This window comes from Heteronotia binoei, chromosome 13 (assembly GCF_032191835.1).
Source record: "Heteronotia binoei isolate CCM8104 ecotype False Entrance Well chromosome 13, APGP_CSIRO_Hbin_v1, whole genome shotgun sequence".
Classification (NCBI taxonomy): domain Eukaryota; kingdom Metazoa; phylum Chordata; class Lepidosauria; order Squamata; family Gekkonidae; genus Heteronotia; species Heteronotia binoei.
Genome location: NC_083235.1, coordinates 66,508,868 through 66,532,484, shown reverse-complemented (window position 1 = coordinate 66,532,484; position 23,617 = coordinate 66,508,868). Strand labels below are relative to the sequence as shown.

Below are 23,617 nucleotides of genomic sequence, written 5' to 3'. Positions count from 1 at the left end.
AAACCATTGATCTTTTAATACGGAGCAGGAAGGTTACATTTCACAGTCGTGGCTGCCAGTTAATAATCTGGCCCTAGCATTGTGCACCACGTGAAATTTCCAAATGGTTGTCAAAGGCAGCCCCACATATATGGCATTCTGTTTCTCTATCCTGGATGTTATGAAAGCATGGCTAACTGATTGTGGCCAGGTTCTCTCTCTCCAAGAAGGGACACAGCTGAGGCACTAACAAAACTTGATGAAAGGTATTATGGGTGTGTAAAGTGTCATCAAGCCACAGCCAACTGTTAAGTTTTTCAAGGCAAGAGGCTAACAGAGGTGGTTTGCTGAGGTCCATCAGTGGCTATTAGCCACAGTATATTACTGGAACTGTCTGAGGCAGTGATGCTCTGTATTCTTGGTGCTTGGGGTGGGGGGCAAAGTGGAAGGGCTTCTAGACCCACTTGTGAACCTCCTGATGGCACTTGGGGGTGGGGGTTGGCCACTGTGTGACACAGTGTTGGACTGGATGGGCCATTGGCCTGATCCAACATGGCTTCTCTTATGTTCTTATGTCTATAATCTTCAGACCAGTTCCTGCTGTGCTCTGTCTTTCTCAATGCTTTGTACTCTGTCCATCCCCCACCCTCCCACTCTTTGGTTGCACAACATGTTGTTTTGTCCAATGCCCTGTCCTCTGTTATTTGTTCTGTCTTGGTACTTTTCAATTTGAGCTCAGATCAGATTGTGATGTGAGTGTACTTGGAACAAGGAGACGAGTGTGGAGGTGTTTATCCCCACTTCAGCTTCTTTAAAACGGGTAGCCAAGATGTCATCGCATCTTGATTCAGTATCTGGGATACCAGCCCATTCTGCTCTGCAGAGGTAGAAGAAGAACGGTACCTTTCTTGCTTTCACTGCTGTGCAAATCGAGAAGCTTCTTTACAAATATGAAGCCACTTGAACCCCAGCATCTGCTTGCCTCCTCCTTCTGCTTCAGTTCCCCTGTATGGTAGGAGAGGATGCTTAGGAGCCACTAAGTCAACAAGGCCATCAACAAAGCAGCCTGGAATTGTGGTCCTAACTCATTTTGGTGGCGGCAAGTAAATAAAGGCCAGTAGCTCACGAATTTTCACTCACAAGACTCCACAGCTTAGAGGGAGTACAGCTGCCCTCCCTTTCATGGCATTAACCGTAGTTTCACATGATATATGCACTAACGCCAACCGTGGCGAATAAAAAACTCCTGCTCCCCTAATCGAGCAGGGATTGAAATCACAGTTTCAAGGGGACCTGACTGGCGTTAATCATGGTTTGCATTGGCGTGCATATAACCTAAAACCATTGTTGATGCTGGGAAAGAAACTCAGTGAACATGTAACATGAAATCATAGTTAAGACGGGGGGGAAAAGGGGGAAAATCATACTAGATCACACCAGAGAAGAGAGCAGTCCTAAGCCCCAGATGCACCAGTATAGCTCTAAGCTGAGTTAGTGTGAGCTAGCTCACATTTCGTAGCCACTGGCTCACACATTTTTTTGTCTTAGCTCAGGAAAAATGGCCCCAGAGCAAGCTAATTTATGCAGCAGCTCACAGTTTTAATGTCACCAGCTCACAAAGTTGAATTTTTGCTCACAAGACTCCACAGCTTAGAGGGAACGTTCTGCTTTCTTAGTAGAATTTTTTTTTTAAAGGAGCTGAATACACAGTAATGCAGTGGAGTCCACAACAACCCAGCCCACATACTTCAATCACAGAGTGAAATGTTGCCAGTACCTCCAATACCAGCCACACAGAGAAGCAGCCAACAAGCTATTAGTTGTGCAGGCTTGCCTCATACCCTCACCCATGCATGGAACAAATCAAAGGAAGGAAGCACAGCATTCTTCACTGTAAGGAGAGTCATAGCATGCCCAGCAGGATTTCTGTAATTCCTGGGAGCTACACAGAATGGGGTTCACATCCACTCCTACCAACTCATAATCCTTTGACAGATGAACAAATGGAAGGATAGCCACTCAGACACCTCCATAGTTCACTCAGTTCCCAGGGCAGGTAGAGGAAGGCACAAATGCTAGGAGAGTAGACAAAAGAACACACAACTGCACATTTGCAAAAGGGATCCCTTTTAGTTTCCCAATAATTTCCTGGCCAAAAGCACCTCTCCAAAGCAGATGAATGGGGCTGTCAATTCTCTTTTTGTGTTTCTGAAAGCTGTCAAAAGGAGATATGCTTTACACAATGCAAAAATAACTTGTGCGGTTTACTACTATAAAGTATAATGATGGCCTCTAGTTTAAATATGCTTTCAAAAATTAAGGAGAATAGAATTCTCAGTGGTAAATAGTCATGGTAGTTAAATGGAACCTCCATTTGCAGAGAAGTATACCTCAGATTAGCAGGTGCAGGAAACAAACAGATTCTACAGTCTTCATGGCATATTTGTGACTTTCACGGATTGGCTGCTGTTGAAAGCAGATGCCTCTTGGTCTGAAACAACAGGGCAGTTCTTGTGTTCTTAAATGCCAGACTGAACCAGATTCAAAGCATAGCTGGTCTTCTATGTCTGTACTGTGCTGAGTGGGGCGTCAGCCTGACAAAATCTGATGTTACGACAGGCATACTTACTTCAATTTAAACACAGTTCAATTGACTGAAATCAGTCCTAGCACTTCAGCAAACAGTAAAATGTTTGTTTGTCCCGCCACACACTCAGTTTACCCATATGTACTGTATCCAACCACACTTAATGGCACTTAAGTTTTCTTTAAAAGGGACAGCAATTTTTGCCAATTACTTTCTTCTTCTACAGACCCTAACTGTGTTGTTCTTGAGAGTACACTGACAAAGAGGTTCAGTGCGTGCAGCAGGAGAGGGGAATTGGTGGGATTCATTGAAGAAGAATTGCAGATTTATACCCCACCCGTCTCTCTGAATCAGAGACTCAGAGCGGCTTACAATCTCCTTTATCTTCTCCCTCCCAGCCTGTGAGGTGGGTGGGGCTGAGAGGGCTCTCACAGCAGCTTCTCTTTCAAGGACAACCTCTGCGATAGCTATGGCTAACCCAAGCCCATTCCAGCAGGTGCAAGTGGAGGAGTGGGGAATCAAACCTGGCTCTCCCAGATAAGAGTCCACGCACTTAACCACTACACCAAATTGCCCCAGCTTAAGAAAACTTAGTGGTGCTTAAGGTTTTTAAACTGTATGGCAGAATACAGGCCACTATTATTGTTCTGTGGGAACAACAGAAAATAACCTGAGATTGCCCTAGGCTAAAACTAGGAACTAGTTATTTACAAGACTATCTGGAAGATCCAGGGCAAACATTAAATTAGTTACAATCAAGTAACAACGTGTTTCAGTTGACCTTGGACCTAGATAGTTATTGAATTCTCGAGATGTAGCAACCGCTTCTACCTGAAAGCAGTGCATGTATTGTTGCGTCACACAGCTGCAAAAACTGTAGCAAAAGCTGCCAAAAGTCATCAGTGTTGGTCTAAAGTATTCTTCTTTAAAGTGCCTGCTGCAAAATGCAATAATGTGCAACAACTATGCCTCACAAAATTGACAGGTTAAAATGGTGTGTAGTAAATATGGGTTCAGCTCTGTGGTGGGTATAATATTAAGACCCCCCAAAGCATTAACATTTTGTATGGGTTTATTTAGCCTGTATTTTCCACATACTAGTTGTCTGTGCAAAGTAGCACCTAGTTGTTTCATAATCATAGTTGGATTTGGGGGGGGGGGGGGGGAGTTCAGTAGGCACGCCTGATAAAGCCTCAAACCACCAGGAATGAAGGAAGTACAAGGGTGTGCATTCCCTTTAAAAGTCAGATTTGGCAGGTACATAATGTGGATCTTTAATGTGTGCTTACTAAAACCTAATGTGTGGTGGTTAGAAGGTTGGACTATGAGCTGATAGTCTGCCGTGAATTCACCAAGTGACGTTGGATCAGTCAGTCTAAACCACTTTACAAGGTAATTGTAAGAATAAAATGAGGACGTGAAAGCCTTGTATGGAAGGTTGGGTTAAAAATGTACTAGCCCAATATTGAGGGTTTATAATATACATTCATTAAAATCGTAATGTATTGAAGTGCACTGAAGAGTGAAAATGCGAGCAAAAGAAAACCAATATACAATTTGAGTGACTGTCTAAGGATATGGCCCTCACCTCATTCGAATAAGTTACGCATTGATCTTTCTGTGGTTGGTGCCACTCTTAGAGGGAAATTAATCGGAACGAGTGCTTGTTGTTCTCGTGTGTTATGCCAACAAGGGCAGAATCAAGTATCGCAAATGCCACAGGTAGCATTTACCCCAGGGGTCCTCAAACTACGGCCCGCGGGCCAGATGTGGCCCGCTGAGGACGTTTATGCGGCCCGCCGGGTTATGGCAAAATCAGACCGGAAGTGATGTTCGACCTAAACTCGCGTTAGCAATGCACACTTCCGGCACTGGGCTGAGGTGGCAGAGACAGAGTGTGAGGTGATACCGAGGTGAGGTGAGTTCCCAGGCCAGGGTGTGTGGTGTGGGGAAGGGAGAGAGATGCAGAAGACGGAGAACTGACGGCCCGCGGCCTTGTACAGTAACGGCAGTCCGGCCCTCCAACAGTCTGAGGGACAGTGAACTGGCCCCCTATTTAAAAAGTTTGAGGACCCCTGATTTATCCTTTCCTTGCTTGCCCTCCTCATCCGCTATGGCAAGTGACTGAGGAACCCACAACAGTGGATCATTTTGTCCTATTACTCTGTGGAATTACAATAAAGTAAATGTGTATCAGCACAGCACACAATGGGTGCTTTCACACAGTGACTGTTTGCAAGTGGATTTTGCTTTTCTTACACAGTAAAAATCTTATTGCAACGCATGTTATATAGTGTGCGTGAACACACCCAATGACAATACTGGGAGTCATCCTCAAGTGGATGATTTCCATGATGGGAACTCTTATTGCAAAACAATGAAACAAACAATAAAATGTTTTTGGAGCTGACTGCTGCTGCCGCACCCATGTAATTTTCAATTGTGTAAACTTTGTAAGGAATTAAATACATTTTAAAAATACTTAAGCCCCCAGCTGGTTGCTATCCACGTTCTGTGGGTTTGTGGCTCTCATAAGGGCTTTTGTACTGATTTTGATTTTTAGAAATTATACTTTTCTCTCCTACTTAAAATGAAACTTAACCGAGTCATGGTCTCCTGTGCTGGGACACATTTTCCTTCCTGAAAACTGGCATACTGGATGTACTGCAGAGCAACAAATGCTTGCCACAGAAGGCCAAATATGCAATATATTATAAACAGATAAAACTTCTGGCCTTGCTTTGTATTTCTCTTTATGGCTCTTATCTGGCAGACCTTTTTGGAAGCATATATCCTTAGCCTCAAGGTCTCTGATAAAAACAGATTTCTGAAGGCACTGTCCGGAAAGTAGATGAAGGCATAAGAAGAGCTTCCTTGTCCTCCAAACTGTTGACAGAAATATTAGTTACCTATTAACAAACCAAGAAATGTGGATACTATGACAAATGGAATGTTCACAATCTCAAGAAAGTACCATAGACATTAAGCTTCTGATCCTACATACACATTTGAAAGGCAAGCGGCAATCCTGTACATTTTTGTATAGTTTGGTGAAGTGGTTAAGTGTGCAGACTCTTATCTGAGAGAACCCAATTTGATTCCCCATTCCTCCACATGCAACTGCTGGAGTGACCTTGGGTCAATCATAACTCTCTCAGCTGTTCTGCTCAAGAGCAGTTCTGGGGGCACTCTCTCAGCCCCACCTACCTCTCAGGGTGCCTGTTGTGGGGAGGGGAAGGGAAAGGAGATTGTAAGCCACTCTGAGACTCCTTCGAGTAGTGAAGGGTGGGGCATAAATCCGATGTCGTCTTCTTAAGTCTTACTGAATAATATTTGAACTTTACTCCAAGTAAACATGCACAGAATCTGGTGGACATATCACTTTGTAACTCGAACTTGGCTTTGTAGCTGAAGTTCTAAACGCTTTGCCTAAAAGCAACAGCAATGGGACTTTTGATTAAAGAGAATTATGAGACCAGTAAAGACAAATTTAAAGCAACAGCCAGACTGCAAGAGCTGAAACAAAATGATGCACAAATGCCTTTCCTTTTCCAATTCTACCTCAGTACATCCATCCTCAGAATTATACGATGAGATTAATTAGTGCTGACACATTATATTCCCTATTCTGCCTGTACAGAGTTCCAACATTTAACATTCAGCAGTTTATGGAAACCATCCAGATTTTATATTTTACAGCCTATCTTAAAACTTTCTTGGCTGGTGTCATAACAATATTTAATTAACTTTTGGGGACTTTTAAACCATGTTTGTTGATTGAAATGTTGATATAGAGCTTCTTCCTTAAGATGCTCATTAGATTTACAACATTCTGATTACAGAATTACTGAAGATGCCAACAGCAAAGGGTAGAATCATAGGGCGTTTTCGCACTGACCTTTTACTGGCGCGACCACCCTCCTCACGCCGGCGGATCTGCAGGGATTTCGCACCAGAAGCGCCGGCGCAGCCAAAAGAGCCGGCTACTTCCGTCGCGAAACCCGCTCAAACGTTTTCCTGCTTCTTGGCGGTTTCCGTTTGAGCTGGTTTCGCGACGGAAGTTGCCGGCTCTTTTGGCTGCGCCGGCGCTTCTGGTGCGAAATCCCTGCAGATCCGCCGGCATGAGGAGGGTGGTCGCGCCAGTAAAAGGTCAGTGCGAAAACGCCCATAGAGTTGGAAGGGACCTCCAGGGTCATCTAGTCCAACCCCCTGCACAATGCAAGAAACTCACAAACACCTCCCCCTAAATTCACAGGATCTCCATTGCTGTCAGATGGCCATATAGCCTCTGTTTAAAGGAAGAAGAGCCCACCATCTCCCGAGGAAGCCTGTTCCACTGAGGAATCGTTCTAACTGTCAGGAAGTTCTTCCTAATGTTGAACTGGAAACTCTTTTGATTTAATTTCAACCCATTGGTTCTGGTCCTACCTTCTGGGGCCACAGAAAACAATTCCACACCATCCTCTATATGACAGTCATTCAAGTACTTGAAGATGGTGATCATACCACCTCTCAGCCGCCTCCTCTCCAGGATGATGAAACATGTAGTGAGATAAGTTTTTATCGATGAACATGGCTTAAAAGTCCAAACATTTTAATTAAAGATTATTTTACATACAGTTTGGCAGACACTATTTGCTGTTATTTTATTACATTTTATCCTACTCTAAGGAGCTTAGGCAATATACATTAGTCTTCTGTCTTCCATTTTATTCACACAATCACCCGCTGTGATAGCTAAGCTCAGAGCATTCTACCACACCCAATGATCTTAGAACCATGTAACTCTGCTTAGGATGGCACTGATAGTCAACTTCCTGATAGAAGGGAGATCTGAACCCAGGTCTCTATAGTCATATGCTGGCAAAATCTGCAAGTCAAACAGGAAGACCACTGTATATTGAAGTCAGTGATCCAATAATATGCAAGTAAGAGACCCAACATACTCTTTCATCTTGGTGTTATATTTTAACTGAGAAGTTAGTGAATCAAGCCAATCATCAGATACTGAATTGTACTTTGGATAGAGACCCTTCCACATGCGTAGCCTCAGCAATTGCACCCATTAAAAGGCCCTGGTAAAACCTGACCAGATTGTGGTCCAGAAGCCTCTTGAGACAGAACTATCACAACTGCACAGTCCAATTCAGCTGTGAAACCCATCTGTGAAACCCCTCACAAATTCCTTACTTAAGCTTCCAACCAAACATCAAGTCAATTTCTTAAGTCCCCTCACTACTCAGAACAACCAGGCTGGAGCCTCAATGGTGGTGGAGAAGCGGAAATATTTCATTGCCACCACCAATACTTAATAAGCACGATAATGCGCTCTCACCTGCATTTGGTCAGATTGTCCTGAGTACACCTCATGGTGTTTCTCTTTCCCCTTATTTCTTCACCCTCAGCTTCTCAGTATACCAAGAAAGCCAGCTTGCATTTCTGCATTGCAACACTCCAAATGTTTTCATATCCTACTTTATCCAATTATTGAGACTGGTGTTATGTAGTGATTAATAATGTCCAAAAAGGACAGGGCAGACTCAAGATCAAATACCCATTCTACCATATGAAGCTAACAGAGTGATCTTTGGTCGGTTTTCTGCCTTACCAATCTTGCAACGCTCTGTGAGGATAAAAAAATGAGGAGGATGCACGTACACCACCTTGAACTCTTTGGAGGAAGGACGAGAGGAATATCTAATTATACATTAAAATACTTATTTTTTTAATACTTAATTTTTTATTAATTTTTTCCAAAAATCTGCAAACAGTAAACAAAACAAAAACAAAAAAAACAAATACACGTAATATACATAAAACAATATTAATAAGAGGACTCTTACACTCTTCCATTAATTCATATTTTTGCCTTTACAGTTCATATTTCAAATATATTATATCTTTCACTATACTATATTATATAAAAAGCTTCAATAATACGAGAAGTTTTATGTACCTTTTTTGGATTACATTTTTCAAATTCTTCTTTTAAGTTGATGCAATTAAAAAAAATGGGAACCGTTTCTCAATAAAATTGTTCTCGTTCTGTGGTAAGTCATTTACCCTTATCTGTAAGGCTAGCTTATCTAATGCCGATATTTCCCATACTTTAGACATACTTATCTCAAAGAAGCCTGTTTTGTTCCTACGGGATTAAGATATAAACCTTGACTACTAAATGTTAATGTCTTTGTGAAAAAATAATACGCTGTGTAGTAGGGCTGCCAATCCCCAGGTGGGGGCAGAGGATCCCCCAGTTTGGAGCCCCCCCCCCCGCTTCAAGGTCGTCAGAAAGCGGGGAGGGGGGGGGAGCGAAATGTCTGCTGGGAACTCTGTTATTCCCTATGGATATTTATTCCCATAGAAAATCATGGAGAACTGAGGGGCTGTTTTTTGGGGTAGAGGCACCAAATTTTCAGTATAGCATCTAGTGCCTCTCCCCAAAATACCCCCCCCCCCCAAGTTTCAAAAAGATTGGACCAGGGGGTCCAATTCTACGAGCCCCCAAAGAAGGTGCCCCTATCCTTCATTATTTCCTATGGAAGGAAGGCATTGAAAAGGTGTGCCGTCCCTTTATATGTGATGGCCAGAACTCCCTTTGGAGTTCAAAGATGCTTGTCACAGCCTTGATCTTGGCCCCACCCCTAATGTCTCCTGGCTCCACCCCCAAAGTTTCCTGGCTCCGCCCCCAAAGTCCCCAGATATTTCTTGAATTGGACTTGGCAACCCTACTGTGTAGTGAAAGGCTAGACCCAAGTCAAACAGACCAACTCTGCATTTAGCACTTCCCTCCCTTCTGCGCGGGGCTCTTATTTCCAGCCCCTGCACCGGCATGTCTGGAGCGGGGCTGCGTGTTCCCCGCTTGCTCCCTGCCCCACGTGCAAACTCGAAAGCCAAGACCGAAGCCAGGACAAAGGCTAGTGCGGAATCTGGATTTATCTGGTGTCCACAGTGCAATGAAATACTTCGGAAATACGGGATCCTGAAGATAAGCGGAGGTCCCGTTTCTTTATTACCGCTGCAGGCGCAGTCCGGCGCTTGGATCCTCTTGGCACCATTCGCTTCGCACTCCAGATCCGTGGCGGATAAACCATAGAGGTCTCAGCGGCAAGCATTCCGTCACGTGCTTCCGTTTCACCGGCCCAGCTTCCGGTCTGGAGAAGGCGGCGCTGCGGGAAGAGGGTGTGGGCGGATCCAATGGGGGCCTCTCGCTTTGCGATTGGCGTGCCGCGTTGTGGCGCAAGACGAGTAAAGCGGCATGGCAGCCGCTGGAGTCTGCTCTTTTTGCGCCGCTCGCAGGATGGGTCGTTGTGGGGGGATCATGTGCTGGAAAAGGGGGTCTGCGCTCCGCTTCTTGGTGCCCAGTGGCCCCCCCACCGGTAAGCGATGGTCTCTCCCGCCATTCTTGCGTTGGACGAATGTAGAAGATGGTCCATAACTGCGGCTGCTGCCGAGAAAGCGGGAGGAGATGGGCTGGTTTCACTGGGGGGAGGCTGTTGAGGAGGGGTCTGATGTGGTTGGGTGGGAGGGACAGTTGAACATATATGTGGACATGTGAAGCTGCCTTATACTGAATCAGCCTTATACTGCCTTATACTGTCCATCAAAGTCAGTATTGTCTTCTCAGACTGGCAGCGGCTCTCCAGGGTCTCAAGCTGAGGTTTTTCACACCTATTTGCCTGGACCCTTTTTTGGAGATGCCAGGGATTGAAACTGGGACCTTCTGCTTCCCAAGCAGATGCTCTACCACTGAGCCACCATCCCTCCTGCATATGAAGCTGCCTTCTACTGAATCAGACCCTCGGTCCATCAAAGTCAGTATTGTCTACTCAGACTGGCAGCGGCTCTCCAGGGTCTCAAGCTGAGGATTTTCATGCCTGCTTGCCTGGACCCTTTTTGGAGATGCCAGGGATTGAACCTGGGACCCTCTGCTTACCAAGCAGATGCTCTACCACTGAGCCACCGTCCCTCCCCATGAACATATGAAGCTGCCTTATACTGAATCAGACCCTCTGTCCATCGAAGTCAGTATTGTCTACTCAGACTGGCAGCGGCTCTCCAGGGTCTCAAGCTGAGGTTTTTCAGGCCTATTTGCCTGGACCCTTTTTTGGAGATGCCAGGGATTGAACCTGGGACCTTCTGCTTACCAAGCAGATGCTCTACCACTGAGCTACCGTCGCTCCCAGAAAGGTCAGTATTGTCTACTCAGACTAGCAGTGGCTCTCCAGGGTCTCAAGCTGCGGTTTTTCATGCCTACTTGCCTGGACTCTTTTTAGTTAGAAATGCCGGGGATTGAACCTGGGACCTTCTGCTTACCAAGCAGATGCTCTACCACTGAGCTACCGTCCCTCCAGCATATGAAGCTGCCTTCTACTGAATCAGACCCTGGGTCCATCAAAGTCAGTATTTTCTTCTCAGACTGGCAGCGGCTCTCCAGGGTCTCAAGCTGAGGTTTTTTATACCTATTTGCCTGGACCCTTTTTAGTGGGAGATGCCGGAGATTGAACCTGGGACCTTCTGCTTCCCAAGCAGATGCTCTACCACTGAGCCACCATCCCTCCCCATGAACATATGAAGCTGCCTTCTACTGAATCAGACCCTCGGTCCATCAAAGTCAGTATTGTCTACTCAGACTGGTAGCGGCTCTCCAGGGTCTCAAGCTGAGGTTTTCCACACCTATTTTCCTGAACCCTTTTTTAGTTGGAGATGCCGGGGGTTGAACCTGGGACCTTCTGCTTGCCAAGCAGATGCTCTGCCACTGAGCCACCATCCCTCCCCTGTTTAAAGTTCTTTTGAAAGATCCCTTTTCACTTCTTGGGGGAGAATCCCTGTCTCCATGAAGTCAGCTAAAGGAGCGGAAGATTAGGTGCTGAGGTGGTCTGATCTCACAGGGGACAAAGCAGTCTATGCTGTGTGGTTTCTCAAGGCTTGGTGCTGGGGTTGGAGTGGCACATTTGAAGAGGGAGGGTGGAGGCTTACAGGCCGTGAGGGAAGATGCCCCTGGGTGGGGGATACCTGGCACAAAAAACGTGATTAACTCCCCAAGTGCGTATCCGTGTTAATCTGTAGCAACCGAATAAAACAAGAATCTAGCTGGTTTTCATGAGGCAGAGCTCGCTTCGTCAGGTGCATTGCAGGTTAAGCGCATATATTCACAACACAAAGATGGGAAGGGAAATGTTATAAGCAGAGGCCAGTTTAAGTCAAGATCCAATAAAAGTATTCAAAGTACCTAGAAGTGCCATTGTAAAAATGAAAGCTATTATATGAACCTCTTCTGTGTTAATCGATATCTTTTGTGTTGGGGGTGGGGGGAGTAGTGTGGCGTTACTTTACAAGTGGAACACCAAAAGTTTAGAATTGTATCCTACTGTTTAAAAAGTATGAGAACCACTGCTGTAGGGAGTAGAATCCAGTATGGTCTCTATGGGTCTGGAAAGGGGTGTTTCATGTGTCCACTGTGGGCAAAAAGATGCCAGTCTCCTTCCCATTTCTCATACTTGTGCTGATCCAGAAATATGGGAAACTTCCATGCAGGTGCATGTTTTAGATTTGCACTTGTGCTTGTACACAACTCAGTACCCAAACTGTTCTTTTAGTAATGCTTGACCTCTAGTCTGGAGTTTGGCTTAGTGTTGCCATAGTTGTGCCATGTAGATCAGCTGGGTTTCCAGGTGGTCATTTCAATGCATCTGGATGATCTTTATGACACTCCAGGAGTCTTGTGTCAGTCATAGGTTACCCCTAAAGACAGAGGCTGCCATAGTGAGTAATAAGAGTCTACTTAGCATGTAGATCAACTGGGTTTCCAGGTGGTCATTTCAATGCATCTGGATGATCTTTATGAAACTCCAGGAGTCTTGTGTCAGTCATAGGTTACCCCTAAAGACAGAGGCTGCCATAGTAAGTAATAAGAGTCTACTTAGCATGTAGATCAACTGGGTTTCCAGGTGGTCATTTCAATGCATCTGGATGATCTTTAGGAAACTCCAGGAGTCTTGTGTCAATCATGGGTTACTCCTAAAGACAGAGGCTGCCATAGTAAGGAATAAGATTCTACTTATCATTCTCTGTCTCTTGTGGTTTGTGTACACATTTACTATGCCTACTGTGTGAGACAAGTGTCTTTTCTCAACATAAATCATAACAAATATTGGTTCTCCTGAGTAGCCATGAGAATGCACTGGAGAATGTTGTGATACTGTACGGTGTTCTGCAGAACATAGAATAAGCCAGTATGATGCTGTTGAGAACACCTCAGAAGAGCACAATCTGAATACCAAGTGAATGCTATCCTCTAGCCGGAGAAAGGGAGAGGGGCTTGTAAACATGTCAAGTGGCCTTGGAAGAGTACCCTCAGTGTGTGCCCATGACGCTCTGTAGATTTCCCAGTGTTCCCATAAACCAATAAATCAGAGCCCCGGTCTGTTTCAATGGATTTCAGTGAAGACAACTGAGAAGGACCATCTGTTTCTACAGAGAGGGCAGGTGGAGGTTGTAGTGCTGATGCACTCCATCGGGATGGGGGTGCACTTTCAAAATGGCTATGGCTGACTGCAGGACTTCTGATGCTTTGTATAGCTCATTATTCAGTCTCCCTCAGCCTTCTCAGTGGCCAGCTGAAAGGGCTGTACTTGTTTTGCTTAACCTTTTGAGAATAGACCCTAAAGAAATCTAAGTGAATAACCAGTTTCTTTGCTGTAATCCATTCCATTGGAAATTGTGTATTCCTGGGGCAATGGAGAAATAGCCAATTTATTTCATTGGCCATTCTGTGTAATTAGTTTCAGTATCCCTCAGCACATACCGGTATGTTACAAGCACAGTCTGTACAAGGATGCAGAAACAGAGTTCATCGACGAAACAAAATAAACCAGATAAAAAAGTATAGACACAGATAGCTCTTCACCAGGGGAATCTATCAGACAAATAAACTGCATGTCAGGGGCCTCAGGCACCATGGCACCTCCAAGTACCTTTCATGGTGCCCATCAAGTGTTTTTAGAAAGTGGGTGGGGCCAGATGGGGCTATTGCCCAGCAAGGCTTCTGATTGGCCATTATTGACCTGATTGACTGTGCAGTTTTTTTTTTTAATTCAGCATTCTTTGGCACCCTACTACCCTATGTCAGAATCCCAAACGTGCCAGTAAGCTTAGATTGGTTGGAGACTCCTGCTATAAGTTGATTTACCATACCATAGACCTTTATTGGCATTAATACAAGAATACAGTATACTTTAAAACCAACAGTGACACTATAGAATATAATAAAACCTTAAAAAACCAGCAAAAGTTAAATGACATAAAATAGCAGTAGGCTATGCATGAGTCAAAGCCTCTCTGATTTGGATCGCAACCTGTAAAAAGCAAGCAACGTGAGTAGTGACAAAGTTGTGTTTCCCGTGGAGTAAAAAACGAACCTTGGCATTGTCAGAAAGGTCTTGATGGTCAGAAAGCAGTGCATCTAGATATCTTGCACGTCAGAAAGCAGTGCATCTAGATATCTTGCACGTGGACTGCTATAAAAAGGGCAGTCCAAAAGAACATGAGGGACCGTTTCGATGACTCCTTGACTACAAGGGCATCGTCTAAGATTGTGGGGGATTCTGTGGTATCTTCCGAAAAGGATGGCTGATGGTAATGCATTAAATCTAGCCAGCATGAATGCTCTTCTTTGGTGTATAAGTTGATTTAATGTATTTGAAAAAAAGATATACAATTATTTGCTGGTTAAAATTGATTTTATTTCAACAATAAAAAGCATATAAAAAGCTTAACATCTCCCACTTATTTACTCCCCTTCAACCTGTTTGCACTGTCTGCACTACCATGTTATAGTGGAACCAACCAAGTTTTATTCAGACCAACTAAGTTTTATTCAAGACCAACCAAGTTTTATTCAGAACGTAAGCTTTCGTTCTGTTATATATATATATATAATAGTGGTTTTATGCCACTTTACCTATTAGTGGTTTCTGCAAGGAATTCTGGAAAATGTATTTTGGTGAGGTACTGAAATTTCTGTTAAGAGTTCCCTAGCCCTCTTGCCAGAAACCTGCATATCCCAAAGTTCCATACATAGCAGAATGACTATAAAAACAGTTTAAATCTGTAGTATGGATATGCCTATAGCCAAGAGTTGTTTGAACCCCTTATCCCTGTATGAACAGCTGTTATTTCCTCTTATACTTCAGATGCTGTTTCCCTTTGGTCTGTGTTAATTCAGATGGTTGCTGAGGGAACTATGCCAGAGAGAGAGAGGATTAAAGAGCCCTTTCCATGTGCCTTGGGTTTGGAGAGAATGGCTGAGGTACATAAAGGGAGGAAACCCTAGGGACTGTGTGCTATAGTAAGACAAAAAGCTGTTGGAGCCAGGATTGGACTTCCAGGTTCTGCCCCTTACCAGTTCTAAGTGTACAGAATCTTTTTCAGGGCATTCAGATCACTAGCAGCCTCAGTTTAACTCGCTACAAAAAAAGGATTCAATAAATATCTGGAAGCTAAAAGCTGCTATATTAAAAAGACCCTTTGTGCTTTCATGGCATCACTGCCGTTTGATGCCAGAAGCGGAGTGTGCTTGACGGAGGATGCCTTCTTCACATTACACCTCTGCTCTTTGATATTCTTCTCTAAGGCATCTATTATTGGCCATTCTGGGAAAAGAATACTAGGCTAGACAGACCATCGATCTAACCAAGTCAAGCAGTGCTTGTGAGTGACTGGTGAAAATATCAGAGATGGCCGAGTCAAGCCTTAGGCTTCCGGGCGTCATCTTAATTTCCATCTTGTCATTCCCTTTGTACTCTGAAGTGTAAAACTTCTCAGTGACAGCCTATTTTCAGACCAGCGAGGCCTTGACAATCACCTCTAGACCTTCACTTCTCTGATTAACTCAGTCGCACTCACTGAGACTACCAGGGCTCTGGCTCTTAGTGCTGTCCTGAATGAAAGATTTCAGACCGGCATTGCTGCAAGGGTCACTGTGTAGCAAATGGGACTGAGATTACAAGCTTGGTTGCTGACATAAATAGCATGTTGCCAAGGACAGGCTTATTTGATAATGCCGCAAAGCCACACAACTGATGTGACTGATACCAAGGCGGATTCTGTGATCCCAGATGTTGGGTGGAAATTACTGTTCACCCTTCCCCCCCCCTCATATCACGTTAATGCTCAAAAATAAATTTAACCTTATGCACTCAGGTTCTATAAAAGGGTTTGGATCCTTTCCAATTCCCTTTCATGGATTTGTGGGCCTTCTGGACCCAAGGCTGTACTAGCAAGTGCTAATAGGAAGGTTGGTGCTAATGCTGTTACTTCATCGGTGCTAAAGACGGCTGACTGCCTCAGCTATCAAAACAAGGCTGAAAAACGATACCTAAACAGTACAGTTCTTAGGAACCAGTTTTGTTGAATATTTCACACACATGCACCAGATCTTTGGTTGTTTGGCAGTCAGGATCTTGGGTCTTGTTGATAAACATCAGATCAGATCTTAGTGTTGCAGATCTCTGTGTCAGAACTTGAAGAACTTCAAACGAGGCCCAGTACTTCGTTACAAAGTATAGGTGTTTATTGAGAACTAAGTTCATGAAGGCACAGAATAACTCTGATAACGGGGTTAGCAATGGTTACAGAAACAATCAAGCCAGTTCTCACACTCCCAGAGACACTTGTCTGTTCCCAGAGTCTGTTATCAGGAAAGGGAGGAAGGAGTCCTGCTGTGATGTCCTGAGCGGCTGTCTTCAAAGGACACCTGCAAATGACTCCCAGAGGCTATCTGTCATTCCTTCAATGGTTACAGTTTGTTTGAAATGCACAGCACTTTGATTAGTGGCCTAGCTAAGAGTACATAGGGTTAGTATCAACTTACAAGATGGAGTCAGTTAGGCTAACATTGTTCAGCTTAGCAAGCATGAAAAGCACAAGTTCTGACACTCTGCTGACCTGTTAAGAGAAGACAAAAGTGTATGTATGTCACTTCCTTGTTTTGCAGGAAATAACGTATATGTATACCTCATGGGAAAGTTGCGGAAAGCTGCAGCTGAATTTGGTATAGAGGCTCCCAAAGTGCAAAACTGTTTCTTTAATGTGACTTTTCTGTTTTCATGCAGTTATGTTTTCAGGTGTCAAGAGGCTGCTTTCCACAGATGAGCTCATACCTCGGATATGCATAGTGGGCAGCGGTCCGGCTGGGTTTTACACAGCTCAGCATCTCCTGAAGGTAACATACAAAAGTATGGGACTGTCTGGTGCTGGAGGTATTTGGGGGCTATGTAAGTAGTTCAGAAAGATAGAGCTCGTTTAATATGTACCTCAAAAGATTCTGCCAGAGGCTCGGATGGAAAAGAGCCTCTAGGATTTCTGCTGAAATATACACAATTACGGTTGGAATGAGACTCAAAGTCTGTGTGCGTATGTATGGTAGTGTCGTCACCTGATTTTTCCTTCTGGCAGCAGCCTCTTGCTCTCATGGGATGATGTTCCATAGGAACTTGGAGGGGGGGCCCTTCAGGTGATGTGAGGGGCGGATGCTGGAAAGGAGAGAGACTGAACATGCTATACCATGTATATGCATTTAGGTTTACACATGTACATGGGCACAAAGCAAAATAAGAGCAGTCATTTTGTCCATATTTTGCTTAAGACTAATAGTCAGGAAACCAGTTCACTGGAAGGAGGCCTAGAGACCTGAGTGTTCTAGCCAAAGGAAGATTGGAGTGGTTGCTGGTGGATTCTGGTTGTGCATTGGCATTTAGCTTCCTTTTATGCAGTCATATATCTTAAGTGAGACTTGATGACACAGTTATCACCTATCTGGAGCCGTAGCCTTGGGTACATGTTATTCCCAGCATTGGGCTTGCTGACTGCAAATACACTGCATGTATCCATAGTGCCTGTTCTGCTGTGATTTGATAAGTTCCAAGGCTGGACGCTGGCATTCAAAATAAAGTGCGGGACTGAGCACTAGGCGTTTGCATTCTGGAATTCCTGAGCCAAAAATATACAGTAAAATAGCTGTTTTGGATTGTTTCCATAGTTTTCCAGAATGGTTACACTAATCTGGGATTCTTGGGCATTAAATAAAACACCACTATGAAAAGCCTGTGTAGTATTTCATGTTCAGGTGCTTACCACCAGCAGCAGTCATCTTGTTTTTCTTGGATTCTTTGAATTTACTCAGCACCGTCCTGGGGAAGGCAGCTTCTTTTTTTTTTTTTTTTTTTTTTTTTAAGTCTGAATAAACAATTTTATTAGTAACATATGGTAGTAGAACTATAACTACAACTTATAAAAAGCTTAATATATATTAAGAAAAAGACCATCATTCTACCCCACATCTTACTTTCTCCCACCCCTCCCCCAATTACTTGACCCCCGCCAGTGTTATTTTCTTTAAAAAAACAGATATTAAAGGTACCCTTAACTATCAAGAAAAAAAACGAAACAAAAAAGAAACATAGGGAAGAAGAACCCCCTTCAAGAGTTATATTGTTATCTTAAAAATCTTAATCCTCAAAAATTGTCCAATGTCCTTTTATTTTCCACTCTTTCTCTACATATCTTCTGAATTTCTTCCACTCTTGGTTAAAAAGTTCTAAGTCACAGTCTCTTAATTTTCTTGTTAATTTGTCCATTTCACTCCATGACATAACTTTCATAATCCAGTCCCATTTTTCTGGTATTTTTTCTTGCTTCCACAACTGCGCATACAATGTCCTAGCAGCTGAGAGCAAGTACCATATTAATGTTCTATCTTCTTTTGGAAATTTTTCCATTTGTAATCCCAGCAGAAAAGTCTCTGCCTCTTTATTGAATTCATATCCCAGGATCTTAGATATCTCTTGTTGAATCATTTGCCAAAACATTTTAGCTCTTTCACAAGTCCACCACATATGGTAGAAAGAACCTTCATGCTTTTTACATTTCCAGCACCTATCTGGCATCTTATTGTTCATCTTTGCTAATTTTTTTGGAGTCATATACCATCTATACATCATCTTAAAACAGTTCTCTTTAATACTATGACATGTTGCGAGTTTCATGGAATTTTTCCACAGATATTCCCAAGATTCCATCTTTATTTCTTTATTTACATTAATTGCCCATTTTATCATTTGAGATTTCACTACTTCATCTTCTGTAGCCCATTGTAAAAGTAATTTGTACACTTTTGAAATTAATTTCTCATTATCTCCAAGCAGAACTCTTTCCATTTCTGTTTGTTCTTTCCTTATTCCTTCAGCTTTGATATCATTCTCCATCAAACTTTTTATTTGTTGCATTTGAAACCAATCATATTTATAGTTTAGTTCTTCTGCAGTTTTCAATTCTATTTTCCCGCTTTGTATTTTTAGTAACTGGTTGTATGATAGTTGTTTTTCCTTGACTGTTTTGGCCGTTAACTTTATCACTTCAGCCGGCACTATCCATAAAGGTCTCCTCTCATCACCATATTTCTTGTACTTTATCCACACATTTAATAAGCTACTCCTTATATAATGGTGAGAGAAAAGACCGTCCATCTTCTTTTTTCCATAGTACAAATATGCATGCCAGCCGAATTTTTTTCCATGGCCTTCTAACATTAGAAGTTTTTTATTTAATAACGTTATCCATTCTTTTAACCATACTAAACAAATTGCTTCATGATACAGTTTCAAATCTGGTAATTGGAATCCACCTCTCTCTTTCGCATCTATCAGGACTTTCATTTTAATTCTAGGTTTCCTCCCGGCCCACACGAATTCCGAAATTTTTCTTCGCCATTTATCAAATTGCTTAGCATCTTTCACAATGGGGATGGTTTGAAACAGATACATAATCCTTGGTAAAATATTCATTTTTACTGCAGCTATTCTACCCAACAGTGACAAATTGAGCTTGTTCCACTTTAGCATATCTTCTTCTATTTTACGCCATAGCTTTTCATAATTGTTCTTAAACAAATCAATATTTTTCATTGTTATCTCTACCCCTAGGTATTTTACCTTAGAGGTAACTTCACAACCCGTTAGTCTTTGTAGTTCTTGTTGTCTATTTTTCTGCATATTCTTACATAAGATTTTTGATTTTTCTTTGTTTATATAAAGTCCCGCCAACTCCCCAAACTCTTGTATTCTCATTAACAACAAAGGTGTAACTTGTAAAGGATCTTCATTTATAAACATTATATCATCTGCAAATGCTCTGTATTTATAGGTAAATCCTTTTATTTGTAGTCCTTCTAAATCTTTTTCTTCTTGAATCTGCATTAGTAAAATTTCAAGAGTCATTATAAACAGCAATGGCGAAAGCGGGCAGCCTTGTCTGGTACCTTTACTAATTTTCATTTCATCTGTAAGATCTGCGTTGATGCACAGCCTTGCACTTTGTTCAGAATATATTGCCTTTATCATTCTTATAAAATTTTCTCCAAGCTCCATTTTTTCCATCACTGCAAACATAAAGTCCCAATTTAAATTGTCAAATGCTTTTTCTGCATCCGCAAAGAATAGCGCTACTTCCTTTTCTGGATGTCTTTCATAATATTCTACAATATTTACAACAGTTCTAATATTGTCTCTTATTTGTCTTTTGGGAAGAAAACCGGCTTGGTCCTCTTTTATAAAATTTATCAAATATTGCTTAAGACGTTCTGCCAGAATTCTTGTAAATATTTTATAATCATTGTTCAAAAGTGAAATTGGTCTGTAATTTTTCACATTTGTAACATCTCTTTCTTCTTTAGGTATCAAAGAAATAACAGCTTCTTTCCATGTATTTGGTACCTTCCCTTTGACTCTTATTGCATTCATCAGCTTCTGTAATTTTGGTATTAATTCATCTTTAAACATTTTAAAATACTTGGCTGTATAACCGTCTGGCCCGGGAGCTTTATCATTTTTCATCACGTTGATTGCTGCCTCAATTTCTATTTTTTCAATTGGGTCATTCAAAATTTTTCTCATATTCTCAGTTAATGGCTCAATTTTTATTTTCTGTAGATATTCATCTATCTTTTTTCTCTTTACTTCAGCACCTTTAAACAGCTTGGCATAATACTTAAAAAATTCTCTTTTTATTCCCTCTTGAGTAACTACGTCTCTTTCATCTATCACAATTCTATTAATTATTTTATTTTCCCTCTTTTTTTTCAGCTGCCACGCCAAGTATTTCCCCGTCTTATTTGCTCCTTCAAACGATTTTTGCTGGAGCCTTTTCAAATTCCATTCTACTTCTTTGTTTAATAAATGTCTTAGTTGAGTTTGCAATATTGAAATTTCCCTTAGAATTTTCTTTTTCCCTGGTCTTTTCCTCAGCTCTCTTTCTTTTTTCTTTATTTCATTTTGAATATCCAGTAGTTGTTTTTCTTTTTCCCTTTTATCTTTATTGTTCAAAGTAATCAGCAACCCTCTCATTACTGCTTTATAAGCATCCCAGACCGTCTGAAAATCGATATCTTCTTTATCATTCACTTGGAAAAATTCTTTAGTTTCTTTTCCTAGGAAAGTCACTGTTTCTTTGTTCTGTAGCAAGTCTTCATTCAATCTCCATCTTCTCAATCTTTTGGACAGTTTTGTAATCCACATTATTGGGTTATGGTCAGTGCCAATTTTAGGCAAAATCTCTATCTTTCTTGTTATGAGGCCTAAATCTCTGGTTCCCCATAGCATGTCAATTCTAGAAAATGTCTTATGTCTTGCAGAAAAAAAAGTATAGTCCCGCACTTCAGGGTTAAACTTTCTCCATATGTCCTCCAAATTTTCCTGTTTTACTAATTCAAAAAAAGACTTTGGCAATTTTCCTTCTTTTCCACTATTTTTTTTCCCTCCGGATCTATCCAATGAGTTCTCAACTGTTCCATTAAAATCTCCCATTAAGAGTATTTGATCGTAGGTCAACTCATCTAGTTGTTGTGTAATGTCTTTAAAAAAAACATCTTTTGCACCATTAGGTGCATATAGTCCCAATAACAGCGTTTTTTTCCCATTTGATGTTATTTCCACTGCTACAAATCTTCCATCCTTATCTTTAAATACCAATTTTGGCTCCAGGTCTTGTTTAATATAAAAAACTACTCCCCTTTTTTTCTGGTCAGCTAACGAAAAAAATTCCCTTCCCAATTGTTTGTTCCATAAAAATTTATAATCCTTTTGTTTAATGTGGACTTCTTGCAAACAAATTATATTACAATTTTGCTTTTTAATCCAATGAAAAGTTGCCCTTCTTTTTTGTGGTGAATTTAGTCCATTAACATTCCAAGACAATAGTTTGTAATCCATCATGGTGCAAATTCTTTATTTTCTTCAAAAAATCTCCTCAGTTCTCGGGCATTTGTGATCGTGACTCTCTTCCCCTGAAGTTCAAAGCTCACACCCTCGGGGATTATCCATCTATACCTTGTGCCATTGTCTTTCAATTTTTCTGTCAACTTTTTATATGTTCTCCTGTCATTTATCACTTCTTTCGGTAGCTCCTTCATAATTCTCACTCTGCTACCTCTTACTATCAATGATTGTTCAAAGTTTCTCTTCATAATCCTTCCCACCATTTCCTTTGTCATGAATCTTACAACCACATCTCTTGGTAAGTTATTTTTTTTGGCATATAACGAGTTGACTCTATACATGTGATCATACATGCTTTTAGTCTTATCAGGGTCTTCTTCTAAGAATTCTGCGATTATGTTTGTTATATATCCTTTCAAATCATCATTCTCTTCCTCAGGGGAAGGCAGCTTCTGGCTGGCTCAAGCCACAGATGAGACTTGGCAGGGCTGCAGTTCTAACTTGCTCTTTTCCTTTCCTCCCTCCTTTGCAGGGGTGAATCTTTCTTTGTCAGTATGATGACTGGGGGGCACTTTAATCCGGGGCCTGTAAAATTGGGCCCTTTGGTTCAGTTCACATGAAACTTGGCAGCTCTTTAGCGGGCAGGCAACAGTAGCTCTGCCATAATTTTGATGTCATGTGATTGAAAAACGGCCACTCCAGCCTCCCCTCCCAGAGTCCCCCATAGAGAATAATGACAGAGCTGCAGTCCTCCATCTTTTCATTTTGTGAAGGGAAACATAAATTGAATTTGTGAATAAGAAAAGAAAGCGGTGTTTTATTTCTGGATGCAGACAAAAATAATAATGAAAACTTTAACACAATAAGAAGATACAGAAAAGAAAAAATGATTATATATCATACTGTATATACGCCAGCATATGGGTTTTCTGTTGATTTTAGAGCCTGAAAAGGATCTAAATTCTTCAGTGTACTGATTGAGTACGGTGTGTACTGTACTGATTATGTACTGTTCTGATTGAGGATTCGAGACTGTCAATACCACATCGACTACATAGCTTTTCATTTTAAACTCTCCATCATCTGCTTTTATTTCCTTAATCCTGTATCTTTATAGCAGATATGACCGACCTTTGAATACATTTCCCGTGGAAAATAATGGTCCCAAAACTCTAGAATCCTCCAAAACTGTAATGTCCTATCTGAAAATCAGCATTCTTGAATCCCAGGTCCAAAATTATGAAACGACTTTTCTTGGAGAACACTGCCAAATTCAGCCTTCACTTAAGCCCTGCTTCCAGAAAAATCCAACAAGAAAGGAGTACAGGCCTGATTGCACTTAAGAGTGAGAAGGCTGGGAGAAAAGAAAATTTTCTGCCCCACATATGTGAATCTAGTCCGTTCATTTATAATTTTCAGGGCTGTTGTGCTGCAGAGATCAGTCATATTAGATGGGCTGAATGTGGGACCTGAAGAATGGACAAATCCAAGGGCTTGTACATGATACATGGACAAACCCCAGTACATTTGCCTTATTCGGCTAATATTATTTACATATTTAAATCATTTATTTAAATTTGAATAGGAAAATTTTCCAATTCAAATTTTCCTGGAAAACCCACATCTCTGCTCTATATGCACAGAAACACACACGGTGGGTAAACCTTATCATTTATCTCTGCAAGGGAACGGGCTCGGAATGCAGTCTGACTAAACACTTGCATAGTGAAGTCCTGTCTGGTGAGGTTGGTATCAGAACTGTGGAGCAAGAGAAGATTGT

The 23,617-nt window shown here is 41.9% G+C and overlaps 2 protein-coding genes across 4 annotated transcripts in view; one reads left to right on the top strand and one right to left on the bottom strand.

The window, feature by feature from the left end:
• TMEM104 (transmembrane protein 104) overlaps positions 1 to 23,617 on the bottom strand; it is a 495,754-nt gene that overhangs the window by 11,240 nt on the left and 460,897 nt on the right. The gene's annotated exons all lie outside the window — the stretch shown is intronic.
• The window catches only part of FDXR (ferredoxin reductase), a 51,315-nt gene continuing 37,499 nt past the window's right edge, over positions 9,802 to 23,617 (top strand). For both annotated transcript variants that reach the window (XM_060251930.1, XM_060251929.1), the window contains exons 1-2: positions 9,802 to 9,945; positions 16,693 to 16,790. In XM_060251930.1, coding sequence (XP_060107913.1) covers positions 9,825 to 9,945; positions 16,693 to 16,790 — 219 coding nt within the window. In that variant the 5' untranslated portion in view covers positions 9,802 to 9,824. The remainder of the gene's footprint in view (positions 9,946 to 16,692; positions 16,791 to 23,617) is intronic.